The sequence below is a fragment of the Corythoichthys intestinalis genome, chromosome 18 (assembly GCF_030265065.1).
Source record: "Corythoichthys intestinalis isolate RoL2023-P3 chromosome 18, ASM3026506v1, whole genome shotgun sequence".
In the NCBI taxonomy this organism is placed as follows: Eukaryota; Metazoa; Chordata; class Actinopteri; order Syngnathiformes; family Syngnathidae; genus Corythoichthys; species Corythoichthys intestinalis.
Window position 1 is genome coordinate 23,832,928 of NC_080412.1, and position 26,707 is coordinate 23,859,634.

A 26,707-nucleotide genomic window follows, 5' to 3' on the forward strand; every position below is an offset into this window, starting at 1 on the left:
CATGTTCTAACACCGACGTCGTCTGTCATTTTGCATCTAGTTCTACATATATATGATATCTACTGTAGCCGTATGTTTGTAGCCACTGGCAACTGGGCGTTGTTTGTAGCGGCTGTCAGCCGCAGTCAGGTATGATTTTTTTTTTTTTTATATCTAGCGGCATGAGTTGAACATGATATTTACTCTCGGCCCGTTCCTCATTGCGTCCCAAAGACCGCGCTGAATGTGTTTTACTTCCGCTTTACCTGGTATAATTCAATAATCGGAATTTGGATATTTGTGAATCGTTCTCGAGTCTTCCACGGCCGGATCGCGAATAATCTAAGAATCGGAAATTTCGTACGCCTCTAATACTTACACCCAAAATTTTGTTTTGTTCATGTTATGCTATCGTTTTCTTTAATCTTACGGTGTAGGTATGGCTGCCTGTTCTCTCTTTCGTTATGTCGCAAGCAAGGGCGTAGGTTTGGTCTCAACATTGGTAGGGACAATAACGTATTACAGCATAACCTGAATGTACACTTTTTGCCGAGGACGGGACATTAACACATCTGAGGCATCCTAGACTACCTCAAAACTCGAACCAAAGTACTCACATGAAATTCTGATGTGTGATTTCATTTCACAACAGGGAAGGAAACAAATATTCTCTGAGACTTTCTGGTTTCGAGGCAACCTCACAGAAATGTTCATGCCAAAACACTGATGAACCTCGAGAATCAAATCTTCATGACTTTACTACTTGGATTTTCTTGCATGTTCAATTAATGCTTCAGTGCAAAAACTCAACTATCTTAAGAAAATAATGACTGAATAAACAAATGACTAAACGAATGAACAAAAACATAAATAAATGAGCAAATAAATTCTCATATTTAAGATGCAGCATAGGCATAAACTCATGAGCTCAGTTGACAGGAAAGAAAAACACTGCACTGCTTCAGACTAATCTGATGACAAATATCAGTCTTCCCCTTTGGCTCTGGCAGAGTCATGAACATACACACTATAGAACCGTGAGGCACATTTAAATGTCCTTGGTCACTGTGTAAATAAAGCAAACTGTTACATTAGGAAGCAGCTTGAAGCACACAGAGAAGCAGTCAATACTTGGCAGCCATCCTGCTGCATCATTATACAAAAATAGATTCACATTACCTATAAGGATTAAAAAAAAAAAACATGAATACTTGCAAGACTGTGTTGGTTCCTCTTTTTTAGCTTAATATTAGGGCTGTTAAACGATTAAAATTTTTAATCGAGTTAATTACAGCTTAAAAATTAATTAATCATAATTAATCGCGATTCAAACCATCTATAAAAAATGTCATATTTTTCTGTAAATTATTGTTTGAATGGAAAGATAAGACACAAGACGGATATATACATTCACATGTCACAGTGATCCCTCGCTACTTCACGCTTCAAACTTCACGCCTTCAGTCTTTCGCAGATTTTTTTTTAATAAAAAAAAATTTACAGATGAGCTGTCCCGATCAGATCATGAAGTCTCACTCTTCCTCCAGCTCCTTTTGGTCAGGCAGTGCACTGGAGTTGCTTAATAACGTTAACAATGATTGACAGACGTTAAGGTTTAATCTTCCCAGAGATACCTGGAAGCAGAAACTTCAAAGTGCCGCATGCGTCAATCATCGTTTAACCTGTTAAACAGTTGCCGTGGCAACTCATTGTGTGTAAGTGAGTAATTTCAGTGGATTTGAGTGGACTCGGTCAATGAAGCATTTAATAAAGACAAGCATTTTTCTACTTTATTCTTGTTTAAAAATAATTCTGGAGGGCAGTAACATGTTTAAAACTTATCATAATTACATTATTACATTTGAAGTGCTTAAAAGCCATTTATTAAAATACATATATACATAAGTTAAATTTTTTTTTTTTTTAATTATTTCTCATATGTATCTCTTTCCAATGCTAGATCTGAATAAATACATTGAACACACACTCATAAAAAAAAAAAAAAAAAAGGCTTGGGGGTGGCGTTATTCGTTAACGTTTTACAGTTACGGTACTATTACTTAACGTTTATGTCAAGGATGGCGGACGTGTATGTGCTTTATAAAGAGGGAAAGCGTGTCACTCTTAGGACGGAAGATCTGACGGTAGATAAAGTCTTGTAGTTTTACGGTAAGTTGTGCAACTGGCACTAATGTTAAAACATGGTGCTTAGCTAGTTGCTCGGCTAACGGTACATTAAGCAACTTTTGTCAATTAGGTATCGTGCTGCTGGATTCAACCATCAATGGAATCACCTGATAGAGACTGTCTGACCTTCCTTAGAAAAAAATGTCAACAACTTCCGGGCCACAACCCATCGAAAATGATACAAGCCAAAAATGAATAAAACAAATATACTATGATAAATCCATTCTCTCATATTCTGTTTTTTATTTTAAAACAAAATCAAAACAGCGAAAATTAGGCCATTATTAATGGTGCTTACTCTTTATGTAGTGGGAGTGTAAATCAAAATTTTTACTGGCACTTATTTAGGCATGCCAAAATAATCCTGCCGGTTGATGTGGTAAAAATAGGTTTATTGCTATAACTCAGCACTCAGTTGTTGTCTTTGCAAATGTTTTCAGAACTTATCTTTAAACATATTTCATGTATTTATTTAAATACAAACCCTGAAAATGAGTTTACAGGACCTTTAAGCTCAAATTTAAAGTGCTAACTTTGACCTGATCTTTCAGTTGCTTGCATCACAAACATTCACTTTTTAATCACTCTCTGGGCACAATCATGTCCACAATTTGAACATGTATGAAATAAGCCAGAGGGCTATATGTCATAATGGGAAACTTAAATTGTTGGTAGCACAAAGGCTGATGAGTGGGACATGCACGTTAAAAAGAGAACTACTACCATCAGTGAAATCACTCACAGAGGGTGATTACATAACCGGACTTAGGCTCGCTTTCAGGGCCAGGATGGACCAAGAGGCCACAGAGCAAAGAGAGATTATACAATGGCATCGAAGGACAAGGGTATAAAACGCTTACATGTCACAACAGGGTCTAGATTGTGTAATTGTAAAGGTTCCACAGCGTGGAACAGTAGCCTGTACAGCAACTTACTGGGGATGCTATTCATGGTCAGTGTAACAATAATTCCTGTGTTTCTGAGGTCCATGTTGACTTCAGAAAGGGATGTGTGTGTGCGTAACACGACGGTTGATGGAGAGCTTTTACCATGTACAGTGGGGCAAATAAGTATTTAGTCAACCACTAATTGTGCATGTTCTCCTACTTGAAAATATTAGAGAGGCCTGTAATTGTCAACACGGGTAAACCTCAACCATGAGAGACAGAATGTGGAAAAAAACAAAAACAAAATCACATTGTTTGATTTTTAAAGAATTTATTTGCAAATCATGGTGGAAAATAAGTATTTGGTCAATACCAAGAGTTCATCTCAATATTTTGTTATGTACCCTTTTTTGGCAACAACGGAGGCCAAATGTTTTCTGTAACTCTTCACAAGCTTTTCACACACTGTTGCTGGTGTTTTGGCCCATTCCTCCATGCAGATCTCCTCTAAAGCAGTGATGTTTTGGGGTCTTTCAACTCCCGCCACAGATTTTCTATGAGGTTGAGATCTGGAGACTGGCTAGGCCACTCCAGGACATTGAAATGCTTCTTACGAAGCCACTCCTTTGTTGCCCTGGCTGTGTGTTTGGGATCATTGGGATCAACTTCAATGCCCTTGCTGATGGAAGGAGATTTTCACTCAAAATCTCTCGATACATGGCCCCATTCACTTTCCTTTACGCATATCAGTCGTCCTGGTCCCTTTGCAGAACAACAGCCCCAAAGCATGATGTTTCCACCCCATTCTTCACAGTGGGTATGGTGTTCTTCGGATGCAATTCGGTATCTTTCTCCTCCAAACACGAGAACCTGTGTTTCTACCAAAAAGTTCTATTTTGGTTTCATCTGACCATAACACATTCTGGTCATTCTGAGATCTTGCATGGAGCCCCAGATCGAGGGAGATTATCAGTGGTCTTGTATGGCTTCCATTTTCTAATAATTACTCACACAGTTGATTTCTTTGCACCAAGCGTTTTACCTATTGCACATTCAGTCTTCCCAGCCTGGTGCAGGTCTACAATTTTGTCTCTGGTGTCCTTCGACAGCTCTTTGGTCTTGGGCATAGTGGAGTTTGGAGTGTGACTGACTGTGGTTGTGGACAGGTGTCTTTTATACCGATAATGAGTTAAAACAGGTGCTGTTAACACAGGTAACGTGTGGAGCCTCGTTAGACCTCGTTAGAAGAAGTTAGACCTCTTTGACAGGCAGAAATCTTGCTTGTTTGTAGGTGACCAAATACTTATTTTCCATTCTAATTTGGAAATACTTTCTTTAAAAATCAAACAATGTGATTTTCTGTTTTTTTTTTCCCCAATTCTGTCTTTCATGGTTGAGGTTTACCCATGTTGACAATTACAGGCCTCTCTAATCTTTTCAACTAGGAGAACTTGCACAATTGGTGGTTGACTAAATTTGCCCCACTGTATTTATACGTAAATGAGGGAATAAAGAAGTACAACAATACAGATTCATAGGTCTTTAATGTATGATGTACTGTGTTCATTTAATTTTCTGTGTCTGGAGTGTGGGTTCAGGTCCCATTTAGTGACAGAATAAACGTTGGCGTGAATGGTTGTGTGCGTGTATAATACTGTGACTGAGCAGTTCAGGGTTTAGTCTGCTTTATGTCCAAGTTGTTTTTAAGATAATTTCAATTTTAAATTAACATTTAATATTAGTTTATTATGTTTGAATATTGGTTGAACAGTTGTACAAATGCAGTGGTACCTCGACCTACGATCGCATCGACATACCATCCTTTCGACATTCGACGTAGAATCTGACTCATCATTTGTCTCGACATATGACGACCTGCTCGAAATACGACGATTTATGGCAGTGTCGGATTTTAATTGTTTTCCCACAAGATGGACGAACGGCAGATTTTCTTGTGACAGAGGAAAAAGGAAAAATGTGACACTTACCATTGAAATTAAGAAGGAAATGATAGAAAAATATGAGCGTGGCTTGCGTGTGACTGAACTGGCTCGACAATATGAGCGGTCTCCTCCGACCTCCGTTCGACATGAAGGATTTAACATACGTTTTTGGACTGTGGAAGGATTTAATCGAATTGTAATGTATTCTTATGGGAAAATCTTGCTCGACATATGACCATTTCGACTTACAAACCAGGTCCTGCAACAAATTCAATTCATATGTACAAGTACCATTGTATTTGTAACGATTTAGAAAAATCAGATTATAAACTCTCCAACATTTCATACATAGCTGTTATGCGTCACTGCGACATAGCTATTCATGTCATAGTGTTATTCTTTGCTTTGAGATGAAAGCTGCTGACCGGACTGACCCGCTGTGGTGCAGTTTATGTGCAGAGAAAGGCTTCTTCACTGCGACCAAGCATTGGCACTGACAGGAGTGGAAATGCGCCAGGACACAGCATGCAACTTCGCCTGAATGTGGTACAATATGCGCTGCTATACTCGAAGACCCATACAAACTTGCTACATTATTGGTGGATAAAAGTCTTTACAGTACATGCACATGAAAAAAAATTCAAATCAAACAGTGATTGTTTAGGTTTATGAGCGTGACAAGTCAATTCAGCGATGTGAAAAATTTTTTGCAGATGCAGTAACTCAGAAGCGGATCTCAATATACTCACATTTGACCTATCTGTTGTAATGTTGAGTGAATAGAGTGGACAAGAGCAGAATTTAGTATTGTTTACTATTTAGTGCATTGTTTTTTTTTGAATGAAATTGGAACATTTGAAGGTGATCTGCATGGAACTGCATTTTTTCCTCCATAGTCTCATGTATGAGATGGATCCAAATGAGTGTGTGATTTGGTTGAAGCATAGACTTCATAATGTATTGACGTGCCACATTCGCCATTCACTGTGTCACGTATTCCCACACTCCGCTTTATTTATTAGCAGTCCGACACATGCAGCGAACTAACGCTGGATTTAGGTTGAAAACATACGAAAGCTGTACTGCATACAAACAGGAAGGATCGTCTTAGGAGTGATTTGTTCGAGGATTCAAGGTAATTATTATATTTTCCGTACCATGCATGCATTTTGAAATGTTGTGAAAAAATCAATGGGAGAAATTAGCCGCTAAAGCATTGGCATTATACAGTTGGGCAAATAAGTATTTAGTCAACCACCAATTGTGCAAGTTCTCCTACTTGAAAAGATTAGAGAGGCCTGTAATTGTCAACATGGGTAAACCTCAACCATGAGAGACAGAATGTGTAAAAAAAAAACAAAAAAACAGATCACCTACAAACAAGCAAGATTTCTGGCTGTCAAAGAGGTCTAATTTCTTCTAACGAGGTCTAACGAGGCTCCGCTCGTTACTTGTATTAATGGCACCTGTTTTAACTCGTTATCAGTATAAAAGACACCTGTCCAAAATCTCAGTCAGTCACACTCCAAACTCCACTATGGCCAAGACCAAAGAGCTGTCAAAGGACACCAGAGACAAAATTGTAGACCTGCACCAGGCTGGGAAGACTGAATCTGCAATAGGTAAAACGCTTGGTGTACAGAAATCAACTGTGGGAGCAATTATTAGAAAATGGAAGACATACAAGTCCTCCCTCGATCTGGGGCTCCTTGCAAGAGCTGACCCCGTGGCGTCAAAATGATAACAAGAACGGTGAGTAAAAATCCCAGAACCACACGGGGGGGATGTAGTGAATGACCTACAGAGAGCTGGGACCACAGTAACAAAGGCTATTATCAGTAACACAATGAGCCGCCAGGGACTCAAATCCTGCACTGCCAGACGTGTCCCCCTGCTGAAGCCAGTACACGTCCAGGCCCATCTGCGGTTCACTAGAGAGCATTTGGATGATCCAGAAGAGGACTGGGAGAATGTGTTATGGTCAGATGAAACCAAAATAGAACTTTTTGGTAGAAACACAGGTGTTCGTGTTTGGAGGAGAAAGAATACTGAATTGCAGCCAAAGAACACCATACCCACTGTGAAGCATGGGGGTGGAAACATCAGGCTTTGGGGCTGTTTTTCTGCAAAGGGACCGAGACGACTGATCTGTGTAAAGGAGAGAATGAATGGGGCCATGTGTCGAGAGATTTTGAGTGAAAATGTCTTTCCATCAGCAAGGGCATTCAAGATGAGACGTTGCTGGGTCTTTCAGCATGACAATGATCCGGAACACACAGCCAGGGCAACAAAGGAGTGGCTTCGTAAGAAGCATTTCAAGGTCCTGGAGTGGCCTAGCCAGTCTCCAGATCTCAACCTCATAGAAAATCTGTGGAGGGAGTTGAAAGTCCGTGTTGCCCAACGATAGCCCCAAAACATCACAGCTCTAAAGGACATTTGCATGGAGGAATAGGCCAAAATACCAGCAACATTGTGTGAAAAGCTTGTGAAGAGTTACAGAAAACTTTTGGCCTCCGTTATTGCCAACAAAGGGTACACAATAAAGTATTGAGATAAACTTTTGGTATTGACCAAATACTTATTTTACACCATGATTTGCAAATACATTCTTTAAAAATTAAACAATGTGATTTTCTGTTTTTTTATTCCACATTCTGTCTCTCATGATTGAGGTTTACCCATGTTGACAATCACAGGCCTCTCTAATATTTTCAAGTGGGAGAACTTGCACAATTAGTGGTTGACTAAACACTTATTTGCCCCACTGTACTTGGTAATATTTACGTAAAATGAATGCTACCTGCACGTTTTTTTTTTTTCTTTTAACCAAGAATCGAGACTCTTTTAGATCCATATCTACAAAGAATTCAGGGATTTAAGCATTTATTCACAAGAATTTTCAATGGAAAAAGATCTTTGTTTACATACTGTATGGCGGTCACTAATTTCCTTACTGACTACCCTCATAGTTCGCAATATTTAAGTAAAATAAATGCTAACTGCACAGTTTTTATTTTTTTAATTTTAACTAAGAATCGAGACTCTTTACATCCATATATAAATAATTCAGGGATTTAAGCATTTATTTACATAATTTTCAATGGAAAAAGCTCTTTGTTTACATATGGCGGCCGGTGATTTCCTTACTGACGAGCCTCATAGTTAGCAATATTTATGTAAAATAAATGCTACCTCCACGTTTTTTTTTTTTGCTATTAACCAAGAATCGAGACTCTTTTAGATCCATATCTATAAAGAATTCAGGGATTTAAGCATTTATTCACAAGAATTTTCAATGGGAAACGATCTTTGTTTACATATGGCGGCCGCTAATTTCCTTACTAAGTACCCTCATAGTTCGCAATATTTAAGTAAAATAAATGCTACCTGCACAGTTTAAATATTTTAACCAAGACTCGAGACGCTTTACGTCCATATATAAAGAATTCAGGAATTTAAGCATTTATTCACATAATTTTCAATGGAAAAAGCTCTTTGTTTACATATGGTGGCCGCTGATTTCCTTACTGACTAGCGTCTAGTTCGCAATATTTAAGTAAAACAAATGCTACCTCCCCTTTTTTTTTCCGCTTTCAACCAAGAATCAAGACTGTTTTACGTCCATATCTATAAATAATTCAGAGATTTAAGCATTTATTCACAAGAATTTTCAAATGAAAAAGCTCTTTGTCTGTGTTTCCACTCGGTCAGCTTTGACGGAGATAGGCCCCTTATGAAATGGCCCCGCGCCCCGTGTCCTGTCAATACATTATGGAGTCTATGGTTGAAGTTCGTCATCTATCTGTTTTTTATTTGATTGCAATTGCATATGTATGTAAAAACTGTTGAAACTGATAAGAGTGTGATGTAACGCATTGGCTCATTATGCAAGTGCCTGCCCACTTTTAGCTTCTTACACGCCCACTCATCAAAGGATAAATAGGGGAAAGAGTTTAACTAAAAACATAAAATATTGACATTTGATCCAGTCAGCCACATAATAATTATATTCCAGCTCTTTGCAGAGGCATAGGCAAAAATGACAAACTAAAATATCTTGACAAAGGACATTTTGGGTATTTTCAACGCAAAATGTCTTTCAAACCTGAACAAATAACAACAGAGGTTATGAAAAATAATGCAAGTTCACCTTTAATTTATGCTGTATTTATTTTTAGCTCATTTATTTCTATATTCATCATTAAAAAAAACAAAAACTAGAAAAACATTAAATATTCTCTTTTTTTAAATTTTATTTTAATTTTTAATTTAAAAAGGAAAAAAAAACAATTATTACTTCTGTTATTTTTATTTCAATTTTCATTCATTTCATTATGTATTTGCATTTTAATTTTAATAAAAACAATAAATGAAAACAGTAAATATTATTTTGTAACTTATTTCTTAATTTAAAAAAATGAATTATGGAAAATTAGGAAATATTCTGTCTTTATTTGGTCATTTCTGCTCTTAATTTTTTTCTTATTTATTTGAAATTTTTAAATCGGAAAAAAACTAAATATTCCCTGAATCTTGTAGCCCTTGAGCATTCATTTGTGGACTACAGAAATGGTATTTATGCTTCATAATGGCCAGAAACATGAAGTTGATGCACATGATTCAATTTTGTGGGCCTCACAAAATGATATGCCGGGCCGGATCCGGCCCCTGGGCCTTGTGTTTGAGAGCACTAGCCTAACAGTTGCGTTTTGTCTACATGTTTTTTTTTTTTTCTTCAATGTGAGAGTAAATCGGAATACCCAGAGAAAACCCACACAAGTGGCTGGGACTGAGTAGTGTTGATAATCCACAAGTGCCAGGCAGCGATAAAGCACTGGCAGTTTTTCCCAGAGTATTCCAGGGAATCAATGAACTCAGAAGACCGCTGTAACTTCTTTTTTCTGTTGTATTAGCAGCCATAAAACTGGGTTCGGATTAATATTCTTTCAATCCCTCCGGGATCAGCTGGCCTGTCGGATAACAGCACTTTTACTGTTTGCCATTCACACATTTCGAGAAGGCACTCGCACAACTCATTCAAGGTTATATGTAGTCTGAATGAAGTGTAATCAAACACGCTAATATGAGATTAAATGGGTTACATAAAACAGACCTAGTAAATCCGACTTGGAACTGATAACACAAATGTAGAGGTTAATATTACATTTTGCAAACAATATGTGAACTCGGCTTAATGACAACACAGTATGAAAATCAAAGCAGTTTTACAGATGAACAGTTGCACTATCTGGGGAAGAGTGATTTCCCGCAGTTTCTTGTGTTGTGTCCCATTTTCTCTCAATGTTCTGCAGGCTCCCTAAGAGGATCATTTTCAAAATCCAACAATTTTCAGTCACTTCGGTGCTGTGGGCTGCATTCCGATTACTCAATTAAAATCTAGAGCAGGGAGAGAAAGGGATTTGGTTGGAGACTTACCAGCAATAGGCCTATAGGATAACCCTGCAACTACTGCTTTACTGACACAGATGAATTCTTTACCTTCATAAGCAGTAGTGGAATGTGATGAAGTTGAAGTATTTCCATAGACTTTACTATCAGTTGAGGGGATACAGGGCTTGGGGCCGATCCGTAGGGGGCCTATTTTCAAAAACTTAAAATTCAAATATGTTCAAAATCAAAGCCGCTAGCGACGTAAAACTAAAAAGGCACCTCCCTTAGCCGTATATGAGGCTCCATGAGCAGTGACATAAAAAAAAAGTCAAAAGTCCTTCCCTAATAAAATCCCGATTAATAGATAGATAAAAGCCATTTTTATATACAAGTATAACAAAACTTAAAATGGCTATAAAATTCTCAAATTTTACGTTAGATGCACAAAAATCACCAAATCCAGAGATAATCACCTATATTTTTAGGACCAATAGCAAAATTTAACACATCATATAGGTTTTTGCCCAAAACAGCAATTTATTTACTCTTTTAATTTAGTGCAACTTTTCAAAAGCTAATAAACCACTCAATTTTCACATCATAAACTTAATACTTAAGGAAAGCATGTAGAATCATCTTAATTTTACTCAACAAAAGCAAAAAGCATTTCTCTATATACAATCATAACTTGTTTAAGTTGAATTCCGCTATTGTGCAGACATACAAAATCCAACATGGCGGCGTCACAAAAAGCTCTTTAAGTTGAAAATTTAAATGCTTAAATCGCTGAATTTCTTTGGATATGAACGTAAAACAGTCTAGATTCTTGGTTAAAGGCGAAAAACGGGCAGTTATCGTTCATTTTACATAAATATTTCAAGCTAAAGTTACAGTATTGTGTAATCTAACATAGCGGCCGTCACGAAACAAAACTTTTTAAGTTGAATATTCTTGTAAATAAATGCTTAAATCGTGCAATTATTATAGATATGATCGTAAAACAGGCTAGATTCTTGGTTAAAAGCAAAAAATGGCCGGTTATTATTCATTTTACATAAATATTTTAAACCAAAGTTACACAAATTTTATCCATTGATTTTTTTCACAACGTTTCAAAGTGCATGCATGGTGCTATTTGATATAATAATTACCTTGAATCCTAAACCAAATCACTCTTGAGATACTCCTGCTTGCTTGTATGCAGTAAAACCTTCATCCTATTTCCACCTAAATCCGGTGTTAGAACGCAGCATGTGTTTGATTTTATCACAGTGAAAGCCAACTCAATGTTACACTAATTTTATCCATTGATTTTTTTTCACGTTTCAAAGTGCAAGCATGGTGCTATTTAATATAATAATTACTTTGAATCCTAAACCAAATCACTCTTGAGATACTCCTGCCTGCTTGTATGCAATAAAACCTTCATCCTATTTCCAACTAAATCCGGTGTTAGAACTCAGCGTGTGTTTTAGTTTATCACAGTAAAAGCCAACATTTTGCCTGGGTCGCCCCCCCTAGGGGAGGGCGTGGCGCAATGTCTGTGGAAGTTGTCTTGTCAACTGATGGTGGAGTCTATGGTACTTCGTGACTGTACTTAAGTGCATTTTCGTGTATCTGTACTATGCTTGAGTACGAATATGAAGTGGTACTTTTACTTCCCTACGTTTTACTGCACGTATCTGTACTTTTACTCCACTATTTTTCAAATTGTCGCCTGCATTACATGTTACTTTTTTTCCCCGATAAATCCCATGCAACTATACCATAATAGATCACTAGATGCAGTAACATGAGTTCAAGCAAGATTAGGCAGGTGAACAAGATCTTCACCAACAGCGAACGGTGTGCATTCAGATGGGTGGGTAGTGCACACTCTTGTACAGTAGGTGGGGGTATGCACTAGACTACAACATGAATTATTTTAAGAAATCCAGCGGGTCACGGGACCGGAATAATAATCAACGGGAGCGAGAACACTTAAATAGATGAGGAATTTCATCTGTGTTAAATAACTTAAGGGACCAAAGAACCAATTTTTGGAGTTTTATTTTCGTGGGCCAGCACTGTCTCGACTTTCGTTGACATGTCAAAAGAACTACACATTCCAATACCCCAAGTTTCCAACGCTTCGACTTCCGGCGACTATATTTGTGCGGACTCAATATGGCAAATGGTGGAGGTGAAAGCCCGAAGAGAGAACAACACCTGATCCTCGGAAAAAACGACCCATTGGTTAAACTGGAGGAGGAAGGTCCAAATATTAGAAAACTTCTTGAGAGTGAAACGCGATGGTGTCTCTACAAAATAAGTGGCATTGTTCTAGTAGTAATGACTCTGGGATGAGTTGTCTCAATTTGATTTTAAACTGCATTAAGCACAGTGATGTAACAAAAAAAAAATCAATTCACTTTCCTAATGACCAATTTAAAGGTATTTAAAAATAAAAATGCTGGAGTGGGAGTAATTTGAAGGGGAGTGGGATGGGATTGGGAGTCATTCTATAGGAGTGGGACAAGGGCGTAGGTTTGGTGTCAACGTTGGTAGGGACGATTTAACAGCACAACCTAATTGTCCACTTTTTGCTGGGGACGGGACATTAATAAGACCAAAGAGATTAGTTGAACGGAGGTCAGGGCTACATTTCTCATGAATATGAACCTAATTAATTGATAGGCTAAATTATCAATGCAAAATAAATCTGTATTGACTTATACTTGAATGTGTATTGGTTCAGGTAATAAAACCGTTTGATTCAGACCTTTGTTTTGTTTGTTTGTTTTGAAAACTTCCAGAATAAATGTCTGGATTTTATTAGCAAATTTAAATTGCAATATTCAAACAGAAATTATATTAACATACACGTGTTAATCATCTCTTAACTATCCAGGAATGAAAAAAATAAACATTTGTCTTTAGACCACTCAAAATTGTGTGTCTAAATAAAGAAATTAAATATAACTGAAAAAATTCGTAGTCAGGGATAAAAAAAAAACAAAAAACAAAAAACAAAGTTTAGTAAGTCTAATAAACGTTAACAGCTTCCTAGCTGTATTATGCAGGTTAGCAAATTCACACAGTTTAATGTGAACTCTGTGGTCGGGTTTTTTAGTAGCAAAATTTGTAGTGTGTTCCCCACTTCCACAACATTGATATATTTTTATATTATTTACAGTGGCTGCTACTGCTAGTGGTCGAAAAAAAAATTCCAAGGGGGCGGAGTCGACATGTTGCATTTTTGTGAGGGCTGTGAGTGCGTGTGTTGGGGGGTGGGGGGTCAAGTCATCAGCCAATCAAACGTGCGTTTGAGGGGGGAAAAAATGGACTGGCACATTCAGCAAGTCAAAAGATGTAAATGTAAGTCTGAACAACATGGAAATCACTTAATATTGGTAGGGTCAATTCTATTCTTACAACATTTGGGAAGACATTCTAAATTACCTATATAACTAAAGTCATTATATAATCCAAGGTTGCTTAAAAGTTGGTGGGGACAATTTAAACATCCTGAAATGTTGGTAGTGTTATGTCCCTACCGTCCCTATGCAAACCTAGGCCCTTGCTAAATTACCTATATAACTGAACTCATTATATAATGCAAATAGGGTTGCTTAAAAGTTGGTGATGACAATTTGAGCATCCTGAAAAATTGGTAGTGTCATGTTCCTACGGTCCCTATGCAAACCTACACCCTTGGGGACAGGATAGGATTTACATTTTGACTCAGCCTCGGGATGGAATGGGAGTTTATCTCTGAGAGCGGGAAGGAACGGGAGTGAAAATCGACTTCTGATTCTTGCTCTAGTGAGCACCTGATAGTTGCTTGCAATCCGCCACTAAGCTAAATTTTGAGCTTGTTAAGCTTCTGCTTACAGTGCAGTGCAATAAAATCGAGCAATCAATGAATTTTCTGGTTCTTCCTTTGCATATATATACTCATACATCACATTTTTGCATCTGGAGAAAATACTTTTACTTTCTACTTGTAAGGTAAATTTTAAAGCAAGTACTTTTGTACTTTTGCTTGGGTAGATTTTTCTTAGATACTTGTACTTTTACTTAAGTATTTTTTTGCCCTGGATCTGTACTTTTAGTTCAGTATAAATAAGTGAGTACCGTTATTTTTTTACTATAAACCGCTCCTTTTTCCCTTCATTTCGAATCCTGCGGCCGTATAGTCCAGTGCGGCTTATTTGTTGATTTGTTTGGGTTAATAGGTAACACTTTATTTGACCGCGGTGTCATAAGAATGTCATTAAATGTCACAATTATGACATGACACTATCATGGGAATTACTGAATGCAGTTATGTCCAGCTCGGATCTTTTACATCCCATTCAAAAGTGAGATAATATGCCGGATAACACTAAATGACATCTGTTATAAGCATTCATTAATGCTCATAACAGTGTCATGTCATAATTATGCTAGTCTAAAGACAGTCTCATGGCGCCACTGTCAAATAAACCAAATACAATAAGTAGCAATTAATGAAACAACCTGGACAGTAACTGAAGAAATAATTAGCACAGAACATGAATTTTGATTGTTTATTTACATCTGCAGCGCTGCAATGCATGCTAAGAGACATGTTGGACAACAGCAGTGTTGACAGCAGGTGGCAGCAGAGGTTGACTGTCTCCCCCACGGGAGCAGTGATGGTCAAATGAAGTTGCTTGAAGCAATGAAGCATTACAGCCAGTTTGTTCAAAGCTTCATGGTGGTACATATGTTTTATGACAATCGTATGATGCCGCTGACAAATAAAGTGTTACCAGTTAATATCTTTTGTTGTAAATACCCTGTAATACAGTGAGGGCAGCTGCGTTTTATAATCCAGTGCGGCTTATCTATGAACAAATGTCGTTTCGTGTCAAATTTGGTAGGTGGCGGCTTATAGTTAGGTGCGCCTTATAGTCCGAAAATTACGGTGATTCATTCACCACTGTTCATCAGCTATTTTTTTCCCAGCCATTTTATAAGCGTTAAAAAAAGCTCCCTTTTGGTCAGTGCAGATCACACAATGACAGAAGAAGCTTTGTCTGTTAGAAAAAGAACACGAAGAAAAGGCTCAGGCTGCTGCTTCACACTCGTGACTTATTGTCAGTCGTCATACATTTGACCTTAAAAGTGACTTTTAATAAAGGTTCAGAAAATAACACACAGAGAATGGAGTTTAGCTTGAGATGCTCATTTTGGCGATCGATTCGACTAGGCTTGACTCAGCATTGTTTAGTTTTCTTATCCTTGAGTGCCTTTTGTCTTTGCTGCCACTGAGGTTTCATTCTCCCTCATTGTTTACCAAATGTAAGACACAGTATTTTCCGCACTGTAAATCACTCTGGAGTAGACGTGTGCTTATTACTGGTTTCAAGGTATACTGTGGTATAAAAACGTCAAGGTTTTAAAACCGCAAAAATTTTCCGTCATACTGCCCCTAAGGTATTCGCTATTTTTTTATGTCTCTAAAATGCATTGAGAAATCCCTCGCTTGCAGCTGCAAGGCTCAACCCTCCCCCACTGGTTGTTGCTCAGTGTCAGTGAGTCAGCTGTGCTACGCAATGGCTGGAGGAGGTAAAACTCCTGAACTCCCCCCCCCCCATTGACAAAAACGAAATCGCTGGTACAGTGGGGAGAACAAGTATTTGATACACTGCCAATGGGTTTTCCCATTGGCAGTGTATCAAATACTTGTTCTCCCCACTGTATGGGGATAATTCAGCTACAGAAAAGTTACAGACGGCCGCGGCTTAGAGGAAGAGGGCCAACCGACATGACATAAAACATGTCTGCTGAGGGTGGCTGCCGAGGAGGATATGATATTGCATTGATACAATCTTAAAGGTTAGTAAACATTGTCATGAACGTTTCCCACCAGCTACAAGAGTTAACTCCAGCGTGTTTAGTGTGTCTAGCGGTGGTAAAACGTGGTGTTCTTTTTCTCTCTGGCAACTGTCTGTGTTGAGAAACAGAGTGTGTGTATAATGTAAACATGATACGAGTCATACACACATGCTTTTAATGGAAACTAATTCAATTATTTTTATTTTGATGGTAATAAAGTTGAGCTGTGGCTGCCGGTTTAAGCTGCCCTAAAGAAATGAATTTATTTAAATTTTATTTAGATTTTTTTTTTTTTAAACTTTTTTACCTTTTTTTAACTTCACATTATACTTATGTTCCAATTTGCTAATTTGTTTTGGAAAATAAAATTCTGTTCAATGTAAAAAAGTATTTTTTTTAAAACCCAGATATCTCAAGGTAACACATTTTAGAGCTGTAATTGCAATACCCTGATACCATGAAATTTTGGCTTAAGGTTACCATACCGTCAGAATATCATACTGGCACATGCCTACTCTGGAGTATTAGTCGCACTAATCCAAAAATGAATGTCATTTATCTTTGGCAAGTGTACACAGTCAGGGGTATGACTTCAGCCACAAAAAAAAAAAAAAATTTAAAAGAATTAAATAGTTGCAGAAATTGGTGTAGAAACCACCTTCATGACCGTCTGTATTGCAAACAAAGACCATGTCCACTCTTATTCTTTTTCGACTTTATTAGCATGCACGTGGACTTTTAGTATTAATTTTTTTTTTTTTAATCATACTAAACTCATCGACAGTTCCATTAGCTTAGCAGTAGTAGCTTCGCTTACTCCGCATTAGCTTCTTACTTCGGTTGCTTTATATCAGTGACAAAGTTTTCGTCCTGCTCCCCTCCAATGCATTGTCCAATACATGTCATCCGTTCTCTGCTCAGGATCGGTGTTGCCAACTCCTCAGTAAGGAAAGTAGCAACTGGCTGTCCTAATGTCGCTAGAAGTCACTAGATTGCATAATTGGAAATTTGCATGTAATTGTAATGGACACTGTAGGAGAGATGAATAACATCGTAGCAAAAGCAAAAAGTGAGTAAAAAAAAACACCCAAAAAAAGTAGCTACATTTGTCGCTAGTCACTTTTGAAAAAAAAAAAAAAAAAAAAAAACCACTAACCCTAGAGGCTTTGGAAAGTCGCCAGATTTAGCGAGACAGTCGCCAAGTTGGCAACACTGCTCAGGATTCAGAGCTACCTTTGCTTGATTCTGGAGACAAATGACAACAACTATTCAAGTTCACTGCTGTTTAGTGGTTCTTAATCACAAGCCAAGTGTGCTCTCATGGCTTGTTGTGGGTAACGTCAACTCCTTGGTTGGTCAGTGTAAAGTAGGGTTGTCCGATATTGTCGGGTAGCCGATAACATCGACCGATAAAAGCATTTTAAAATGATGTCGGATAATAATAACATCGGTTTTGAGCCAACTTGTGTTTCTGGTGTTTTTTCGCCCCCTGCTGGCGCTTTGTTGTAATTACATTTGATAATCCCAGCACTTTCTTATGACATAATCATGTGGTGACGCGAGCTCATTGCTAATAGAGAGAGCTAAATGGACAAGCTAACGTCTGCAGTCAATATACCATAGCAGTTCTTGCCATCTCACAACGTTGTTTCTGCCTCATACAAGCATCGCTTGTAAGTTATATTCTTCCTTTGTTTTATATTCATGAGCGATGTGTAGTATATTGGAGATATGTATATTTTGTTTTGTTTGCATTTGTGGTAAATTGTGGTTACATTACGTCATTGCTTGCAAGCTTTACTACCAGTTGCTTTCAAATTGACACATGGTGTATACTTTGCTTGTTTTGTGACTTTATTTCATACTATTGACACAATGTTTTGTTATTTTTATTTTTACAAGAAGTATCGGTGCTTTTGTCACGGGAAAGATGATCACAGTACAGCCAATTCAACTTTACTCAAGCATCTGACTTCCTTTTAGAGCCTGATATGTTCGCTATCTGTCGATTTGTGCTATCCACACACAAATTGAAGACAGAATAAGCCTTATTGGGACATTGTACTTACACTTGCATTTGATAAAAAAGAACCGTTTTTTGCAATATTTTGATTTCAACAATAAATATAGTAGTGCAATATAGGCAGTTTTTCCATAATTTCAGTTGAAGTTATTCTTATTTTTCACAGAATGTTTATTTGGAAAACCTTAACGTATCCAGTGGGGCATCACAATACAATTAGCCATAATATGTTAAGTCCACCACAGCATATATCGGTATCGGTTTGATATCGGTATCGGATTTTTGGAGTTGGACATATCAGGGTATCGGCTAAAAAGTCCTTATTGGACAACTGTGTTATGTAAGATTTAAGAACATGTACAAATTCTATGTCTTAACATTACATAAGTATAAGTCGCAGGTCCAGTCAAAATATTAAAATAAATGTCCGACTTAATCTTAATTAATATAAACAATGTTATATTGGCAAAGCTCTACATTCCCGTGTACACTTATCCACAGTGAACTCCTTAAACTCAGACATCAACCTAAAATTTCCAGAAAAATCGGTCAAACTTGAAAACTTCAACGTATTGGTCCAACTAGTCCAAATGTCTCATCCAAATGTGACCCCTGTATAGAAAATGGATGGATTTTCCATTTTTCACAGAAAGAAGCAGCAAGGCACAGAGAACAGATGATCACTGAGGTCATACAGTATGGTAGCTAATAATAGCTTAGCTGGAATAGGCAATGTACAAGTGATGAATGAGGCACTGCGTCAGTTATCAAAAACTATATTTGGTATTGTCATATGAATGGGGATTGGAATTAACATTCATGATGTCTGAATAATTTCGTATTGTCAAAAATGACATAATAAGATCAAAAATCCAAATGTTGTGTATTTTTTCCCTTATTCATGCAACTCATAAATATAGGATAGGAGTGTATTATTCATTTCATATGGTTGTTGTACCATATGGCCCAGTCCATCTGGAGCATAGTCATTAATGATTCAAGGTGGAAGAATGCAGTGACTATCCAGCATAATTGCATTTCAAACATATTCCAAATTAGCACTGATGCCATTGCAGCATGTGCCATGTGATTTGTGCCCACCATCCATAATATTAACCAACAGTTGACCTGCTTTGATGCTCCGTTGGCAGAGGAAAACAGAGGATAGGGTGGGCTTGTGCCGTGCCATGAGGGGGGCAGCGCCCTGAGCCCTCCAAAACACACACACACGTCAGTGGGCCACTAACCAGCTGCACCACAAGACACACTAATCTTACATGGCATCAAACTACATCATCAGATGTTCTTCATCCTAAGGCAACCCTGTCCTAACATCAAGTATATAAACTAAACTGTGTATATACATATACCACTGTTTAAACACAAGAGTTTTCCCTGAAACTCCAAGTCAGGAGGCTGAAAAATCATGGGGAAGACCACTGAGTTGACAGATGTCAACCCAATCATAACATGTCACAGTGTTTACAATACGGTCCTACTCCGTCACGCTTTTGTGGCAATTTTGAGATTTTTATGCTACCAGAGCCAACAAGTTATTTATGTAATGAAGCACTTAAGTACATTTTTTATGTATATGTACTTAACCTGAGTAGAAATATGAAGTGGTACTTTTTACTCTAACTTCACTACATTTTACAGCAGGTATCTCTACTTTTTAGTTCACTACTTTTCAAATTGTCGCCTGGGTTACACGTTACATTTGTTTTATTTTCTTTTTTTCTTGTGGCCTAGACAATGCCACACAAAACTGCCATAATTCATTTCATTGCAGGACTACTTTTTTAGATGCGTAATGCGACCAAAATAGAGAGGAATGCTTCGACCACTCAATCCATCAACTCCACCGACTAATTAACCCTCCGCTAGCTCGAAGATTAAAGTGCGTATGACACGAAAAAGCATGTTTATTTCATATTTCACGCGGTGTTTTATGCTCCTGAATGAAATTGACCACTTGGATGTGTGTGGAAGCGATCGTTTTATATATTCAATTTTTTAATCCTGCGCCATGAAGATGAGTGACTTCCGGCTTCAGTCTCGGGTTTAGGACCAATGCGAATGTGACGTCACCCGGGTCAGCATCTCAAAATACATCATTGCTTTATAGCATGCAGATGGACTGCGGATTCAGCTGATTTTGTGGATTAATTCGTTTATTTTTCGCATCATGCCAGGCAAACGGCTGCAGAAAATTGTTGCTGCACCAGGGGGAGGCGTGTGAACCTTTTTGGGTTTCAAAAGGTTCCCGTTCACCGCGGATATTGGCCTAAACAAGCTCTACTACTGTGGGACCATTGGACTTACAAGGAAGTGAGTGAACATCGTATTTTGTATTATGTCAAATACTGGGATCATGGCACACGTTGTAATACGAAGGTGGCTCGCATTTTGTGGCTGATTGTCCACCGAAAATGCCACTCGGCCGACGACCGGCGGCTTGTCGCAACCTCCCCCGCCGGGAGAGGGCTATACTCAGCTTATTGCCCTCTTTGTGTGCCCGGTGTTCTGTCAAATTTTCAAACCCATCAGGAATTGCAACTTTTGTTAAAAATGCCCACCCAAAGAAAACTGGATGTAGTTCTAACGGCAGTCTGGGCACCGCGTATGGTATCCCATTCATAAAGTACTGATGTGTTCAAAGTTTTAACCTTTGTGTTGTTACCTCTTCTTTCACTTTAAAAAATTTAAATGAAAAGTTGGTTTTGTTCCTACGAGGCGCTACACACATTTACGCATATTTTGATTTTTTTTTTAAATTAATTATTATTATTATTATTATTTTTTTACATTTTATCAAAGTTTTCACCAGTGTTCACCTGGCTGTTGAGTTTGGTGAGTTTTGAGGCATTTTGAGTAGGGCTCAAAACGTCGGCGAGACAAAGAATGACTGCTAGGGGGCGCTACAAAGTGTATTTGGAATTTTGTCTTTACACGGTATCAAATATAGCACCTGTCTTGACCTGCCTGACAATTTTGGTGCATTTTGAAGCATTCTGAGGGGGGCAAATTGAGCTCAAAGGGGCTGTGGAACAAAGAATAACTATAATAATAAAAATAAAACCGAGGAACCAAGATAGGTTACCTAAAAAAACAAAACATTGTCACCTGCAAGTCCATACTGTTATGGATGCGTTCTAAGTCAAATAAAATCAAATCAACTTTTATTTGTTTAGACCAAATCACAACAACAGTTATCTTAAGGAGAAAACAAACCATGTTTTTAGGTACAGTAGCCCTATGCTGGATGTAAGACTAATGCCCACCCACACCTGGCATCCTGGTAATACCACTGGCCGCCCATATTTCGCTCACGAAACTCAGGAAACGCAGGTCATTATTTAATCAACTACGTAAAGTCACAGTGTCGCTCGGAAGGTGGCACCATGTCTTTACATTGTTGGTGAATTAATGAAATGCTTGTGTGTTCTGTTTACAAAGAAACTGAGCCTGACTTGTTGTGCTCACTGTAGTGAATCTAAATTCCTCTCCTAAATTCAAAATCTCATAAGCACCACAATATGTTTTAATTAAAGATGTCGATCGGGTCCGATCATGTCATTTTCAAAGTATCGGAATCGGCAAAAAAATATCGGACTTGCCTTTTGTTAATATATATATATATATATATATATATATATATATATATATATATATATATATAATTTTTTTTTTTTTTTAATTAAATCGTTTTCTAATTGTATGTAACGTTACTGACAAAATGTCTTACACTCATCCAGAGTCTTTAGTTTTGGCTTAAAGTAGGGCTATCAAATTTATTGCGTTAACGGCGGTAATTAATTTTTTTAAATTAATCACGTTAAAATATTTAACGTAATTAATGCATGCTCTGCACGGCTCCCTCACGCATTGTCGCGTTCAATCTATTATGGCGCCGTTTTACCTATACACTGTATAGAGCTAAGAGGCAGCGTAAAATGAGTAGAGTGAATTTTGGCAGTCTTTGGAGCCTTTTTTTTTTTTATGGCTAAATCCTTACAATCCCTCTCTCAACAATTAGAAATAACGTGGGAAGCAATGTGGGGAAGAAAGGTAGTAGATGATCTTTTTCTTAACATCCTATATTATTTCCCAACGCAGAGAATATATATCAATTGGTGCCACTACGCACAGTCATGGTTGCACTTCCCATCATGCATTTGGGCAGAACAGTTAAATGGCTACAGTATCATTTACTGAAAGCTCAACAAATACACTAGATGGCAATACAGTGATACCTCAGCTCACGAACGCTTAAGCTCACGAACTTTTCGCCTCAAGAACATTAAATTCGCGAGCATATAGTCTCTGCTGACGAACTAGTTTTCGGCGGACGAACCAAACCACGCGGTCGAACAGTGCCACGAGAAGCTGACGCACGCTCACGGCGTCCCAGTTCGTCCCCTCCCTTTCGTTGAGTGCGGAAGTGGTTTGTGTTTGATAGACATTTTGGACCATATGACACACAACTGTACATTTCTGGTTCCCCACATGATTATAGTCCCTTAGTCACCCTGAGCAAATGCATTCATCAAATTAATGAATGGATGTGCCAGAATTTTCTCCAGTTAAATGTGCAGAAGACAGAGGTGATCATTTTTGGGCCAAAAAAGGAAAGGTCAAAGATAAGCAGCGAACTTAGCACAATGTCACTTACAGCTACAAATCAAGTCAGAAACCTTGGCGTAATTATTGACTCAGACCTAAAATTTGATAGCCATTTAAAGTCCGTCACTAAATCCGCTTATTACCACCTAAAAAATATAACCAGAATTAAGGGGCTTCTGACTCAACAAGACTTGGAAAAACTTATGCATGCATTCATTTTCAGCAGATTGGACTATTGCAACGGTATATTTACAGTCAGGAAGTTGCAGCTGGTACAGAATGCTGCAACCAGAGTCCTCAAAAATACAAGGAAGCTGGACCACATTACACCAGTTTTGAAATCGCTACACTGGCTTCCAGTAAGTCAAAGGATAGACTATAAAATACTACTGCTCGTCTACAAAACACTTAATGGCCTTGGACCAAAATACATGCTTGACTTCTTAGAGTCCTATGAGACATCTAGACCCCTAAGGTCGTCTGGAACCGGTCCTCTGCATGTTCCAAGAACAAGAACCAAGTAGGGTGAGGCAGCATTTAGTTATTATGCTCCTCACCTCTGGAACAAGTTACCCGAACGTCTGAAGTATGCTCAAACTGTTAGCTCTTTTAAATCAGAGCTAAAAACGCTTTTGTTTAGCACTGCATATCTATAACTGTCTATATATTTCAATCTACCTGCTTTCTATTCCTCGTTTTTATCTCCATTGCTGATTTCAATTATTATTATTAGTAGTAGTTTTTGTTTTATTTTTATTTTATTTATTTTTATTCTGTGATTAAATGCGATCTTTTGCCTTCGTTTCTACGTTGTGTTGATTTAAATGTGATTTTTATGATCTTCATGTGATGTAAAGCACTTTGAATTGCCTTGTGTTGAATTGTGCTATATAAATAAATTTGCCTTGCCTTGCCATATTGAGTGTACGTTTGCTATTATGAGACCGAAAAAGACCCCACCACAGGCTAGTGTTAAGCCTAAGAAGACATTAAAGAAAATTATGATCGAGCAGAAGAAGGAGATCATTGAAAAACACGAACGAGGTGTGCTTTTATGTGACTTAGCGTCCCAGTGCCAGTACGCTAAGTCTACAGTCTACTAAAGCAACAGGTGTCAATTAAGAGGTTTTTAGTCAGCAAAAAGGATAAAGAGTCTCCTTCTAAGAAGCAAAGAAGACAAGCCACACCGGAGGTTGAGTTACCTACAGTCCTTATGGAAGGTGACTCTCCTTCCAAACAGTAACTCCCTCCCTCCCTCCTCCTCCCACTCCATTCCATCAAGCCATCAACTACCATCGCAAAGGTAAATAAAACGACTTTATTATACAGTACAGTTTATTTCTTTAATTACAATACAATAGCACATTTATTATACATAAAATAAGGTATATTTTTGTGTAGTTTTAAGGCTTATTTAGTAGAAAATTATGTTTTATGGGGACCTGGGAACGGATTATTCTCATTTCAATGGTTTCTTATGGGAAATAAATGTTCGGAAGACGAACTTTTCGCCTTACACACACTTTCTGGGAACCAATTATGTTCGTGAGCTGAGGTATCACTGTATTTAGTCACAATATACAAGGTCACATTTATCCTTTAAGAATTACAAGTCTTTCTATCCATTGATCCCTCTCACAGAAATAATGTTAATAATGTAAATGCCATCTTGAGGATTTATTGTCATAATAAACAAATACAGTACTTATGTACTGTATGTCGAATGTATATATTCGTCCGAGTTTTATTCATTTTTTTCTTAATGGATTGCCAAAATGTATATGATCGGGGAAAATTATCGGGAATGATTGGAATTGAATCGGGAGCAAAAAAAAAAAAGCAATCTGATCGGGAAATATCGGCAGATACTCAAACTAAAACGATCGGGATTGGATCGGGAGCAAAAAAACATGATCGGAACAACCCTAGTTTTAATCAAATACTCGTGTTTTATTGTAAAACTGAGCTGCATCAGATGGGTCAAAGAGCCCCATGCGGCTCCAGACCTGCTGGTTGCTGAACTCTGATTTAGCCTGTCATTTAATTAGGTTCTTGATAAATGTAGTCCTGACCCCCATGTTTGGTCTTATTAATGTCCCGTCCCCAGCAAAAAGTGTACACGCAGATTATGCTGTTATATCATTCCTACCAATGTTGGATGTATATGTATAGGTAATTTTACTGACCGCCAGAGACGTATAAAGTGCACGACTTGCAGGTTTCTACTCACTTGTAAGAGCTGCCGGCTGAAATCTCCTCTTTAATTTGCCTGTTGACCGCATCCACAGCCGCGCGTCCTTCTCCTTCCACCTTCAGGACTACTTTCTTCTCCCCTTCAGCCTTTTTGCTCGACCTCTTTTTCCTTTCGTGGCCCTGAATCAGGTCTTTTTCTTGCACTTTGTCAGCAATAGCGCTCTTTTCCACGCCGCCGTCGGCGTCTGCCAGGTGCTGCTTCCCGTGTCTGGACCTCTCCGGCGGACGGTCGTCGCCCGCAGAGATGGTAGCGGGCGGCTTAGGTATCCACGGGTGGTCGTACCTTTTCGGAATAGGCCAAGGCTTGTAGTCTTTCTGGTACTGAGTCTCGCTGTTGAACGGTATTTCCGGGCCGTGGTACTCGTTTTTGGGTTTAAAGCTCGGTTCGGGTCGCACTCTCCAGTGTTTAAAGTCCTCCCTCATGACCGAGCTGCACACCCGTTCCTCCGACACGCACCTCCGCGGCGCGCGGGGACCTGTGACCGTGCGGCGCTGGGTGCGAGGCGGCTGCGTTTCTATGGCGACCCCGGCCCGTAATGGAGGCTGCAGCTGGACGTGATGCATTTCCGAGGCGTCCGTGTACTTAGTGAACACCAAAGGCACCGCAATGTCAGCTTTGTCCATCTGGTTCCAGAAGCGGGCCATGCAGCACGCCCTGCTGATACAGGGCCACGCCATGCTTCGGTTCCTTTCGAAAACACTGGATGCTTAACGGAATCAAAATGGAACGAATATTTTCCACTATGCTGTTTACGATGGAAGCGAGTCCGTATCCGTGTTTGAGGATTGCACGGTCGACTTCGATGTTATAGTTTAGGTGAGGTTAAAATAAACGCGAATCCATCGCACTTCTAAAGCGCACGGGTGCATTGCCAATTATTTCACCTTTCAAAATCACTGGTTTCTGCTCGGATGTCGTCTACGTCCGTATCCTCTCTTGCCACATCACTCCACGCCACACAGCAAGGGGGAAACGGCCCCGCCCTCACCCGCTCAGCATCCGGAGATACAAACCAGGTCTGATGCCGTCAATTTAACGTATTTTCAGCTAACTTCCGGTTTGACTATCATTGTTTTATTGATGCATGAGACCTTCGAAGTAAAAACAACATTATCGCGCGGCTCCATTTGTCATCTCCAAAGTGTAATGATATATATTTTAGCTATTAGTTAAACAGAAATGCCCATTTGTGGCGGGTAAGCGAATTTTGTTTTGAATTGTAGCACTATTTCCGGTAGAAACGTGATATTCTTGTGACTTGACTTACGCAAGGTGCCTTTACGTCCCCTTCAAACTGATGAGCAGGAGAATAATCAATGTTGATGAAACTCATTATGTATGTACTGTATATAAAGGGTGGGCCAATAAAATGTTACTGCTGTAACCAAAGGCAAGGCGAGACCATCGTTAAGAATAAAATACAGGTCTGGCAAAAATAATGATGAAGCAGGAGTTAGGCAGTAGTAAACAACAATTTCTTTTATTCACATGCAAATATATTCAACAATCAGTTTGATGAAAAGCTAAGCAATCATCCAATTTCTTAAAAGACTTTGTGGGAATAAATCTGAAA

General features: G+C 38.5%; 1 protein-coding gene across 4 annotated transcripts in view; it reads right to left on the minus strand.

Annotated features, from left to right (window-relative positions):
* map6a (microtubule-associated protein 6a) overlaps positions 1–26,127 on the minus strand; it is a 50,181-nt gene extending 24,054 nt beyond the window's left edge. For 2 of the 4 annotated variants that reach the window (XM_057820951.1, XM_057820950.1), the window contains exon 1: positions 25,111–26,125. In XM_057820951.1, the coding sequence (XP_057676934.1) occupies positions 25,111–25,811 (701 nt within the window). In that variant the 5' untranslated portion in view covers positions 25,812–26,125. Of the gene's footprint in view, positions 1–25,110 lie in introns of all 4 variants that reach the window. The other 2 variants (XM_057820948.1, XM_057820952.1) reach the window with 2 other exon arrangements.
* Between the last annotated feature and the right edge of the window lie 580 nt (positions 26,128–26,707).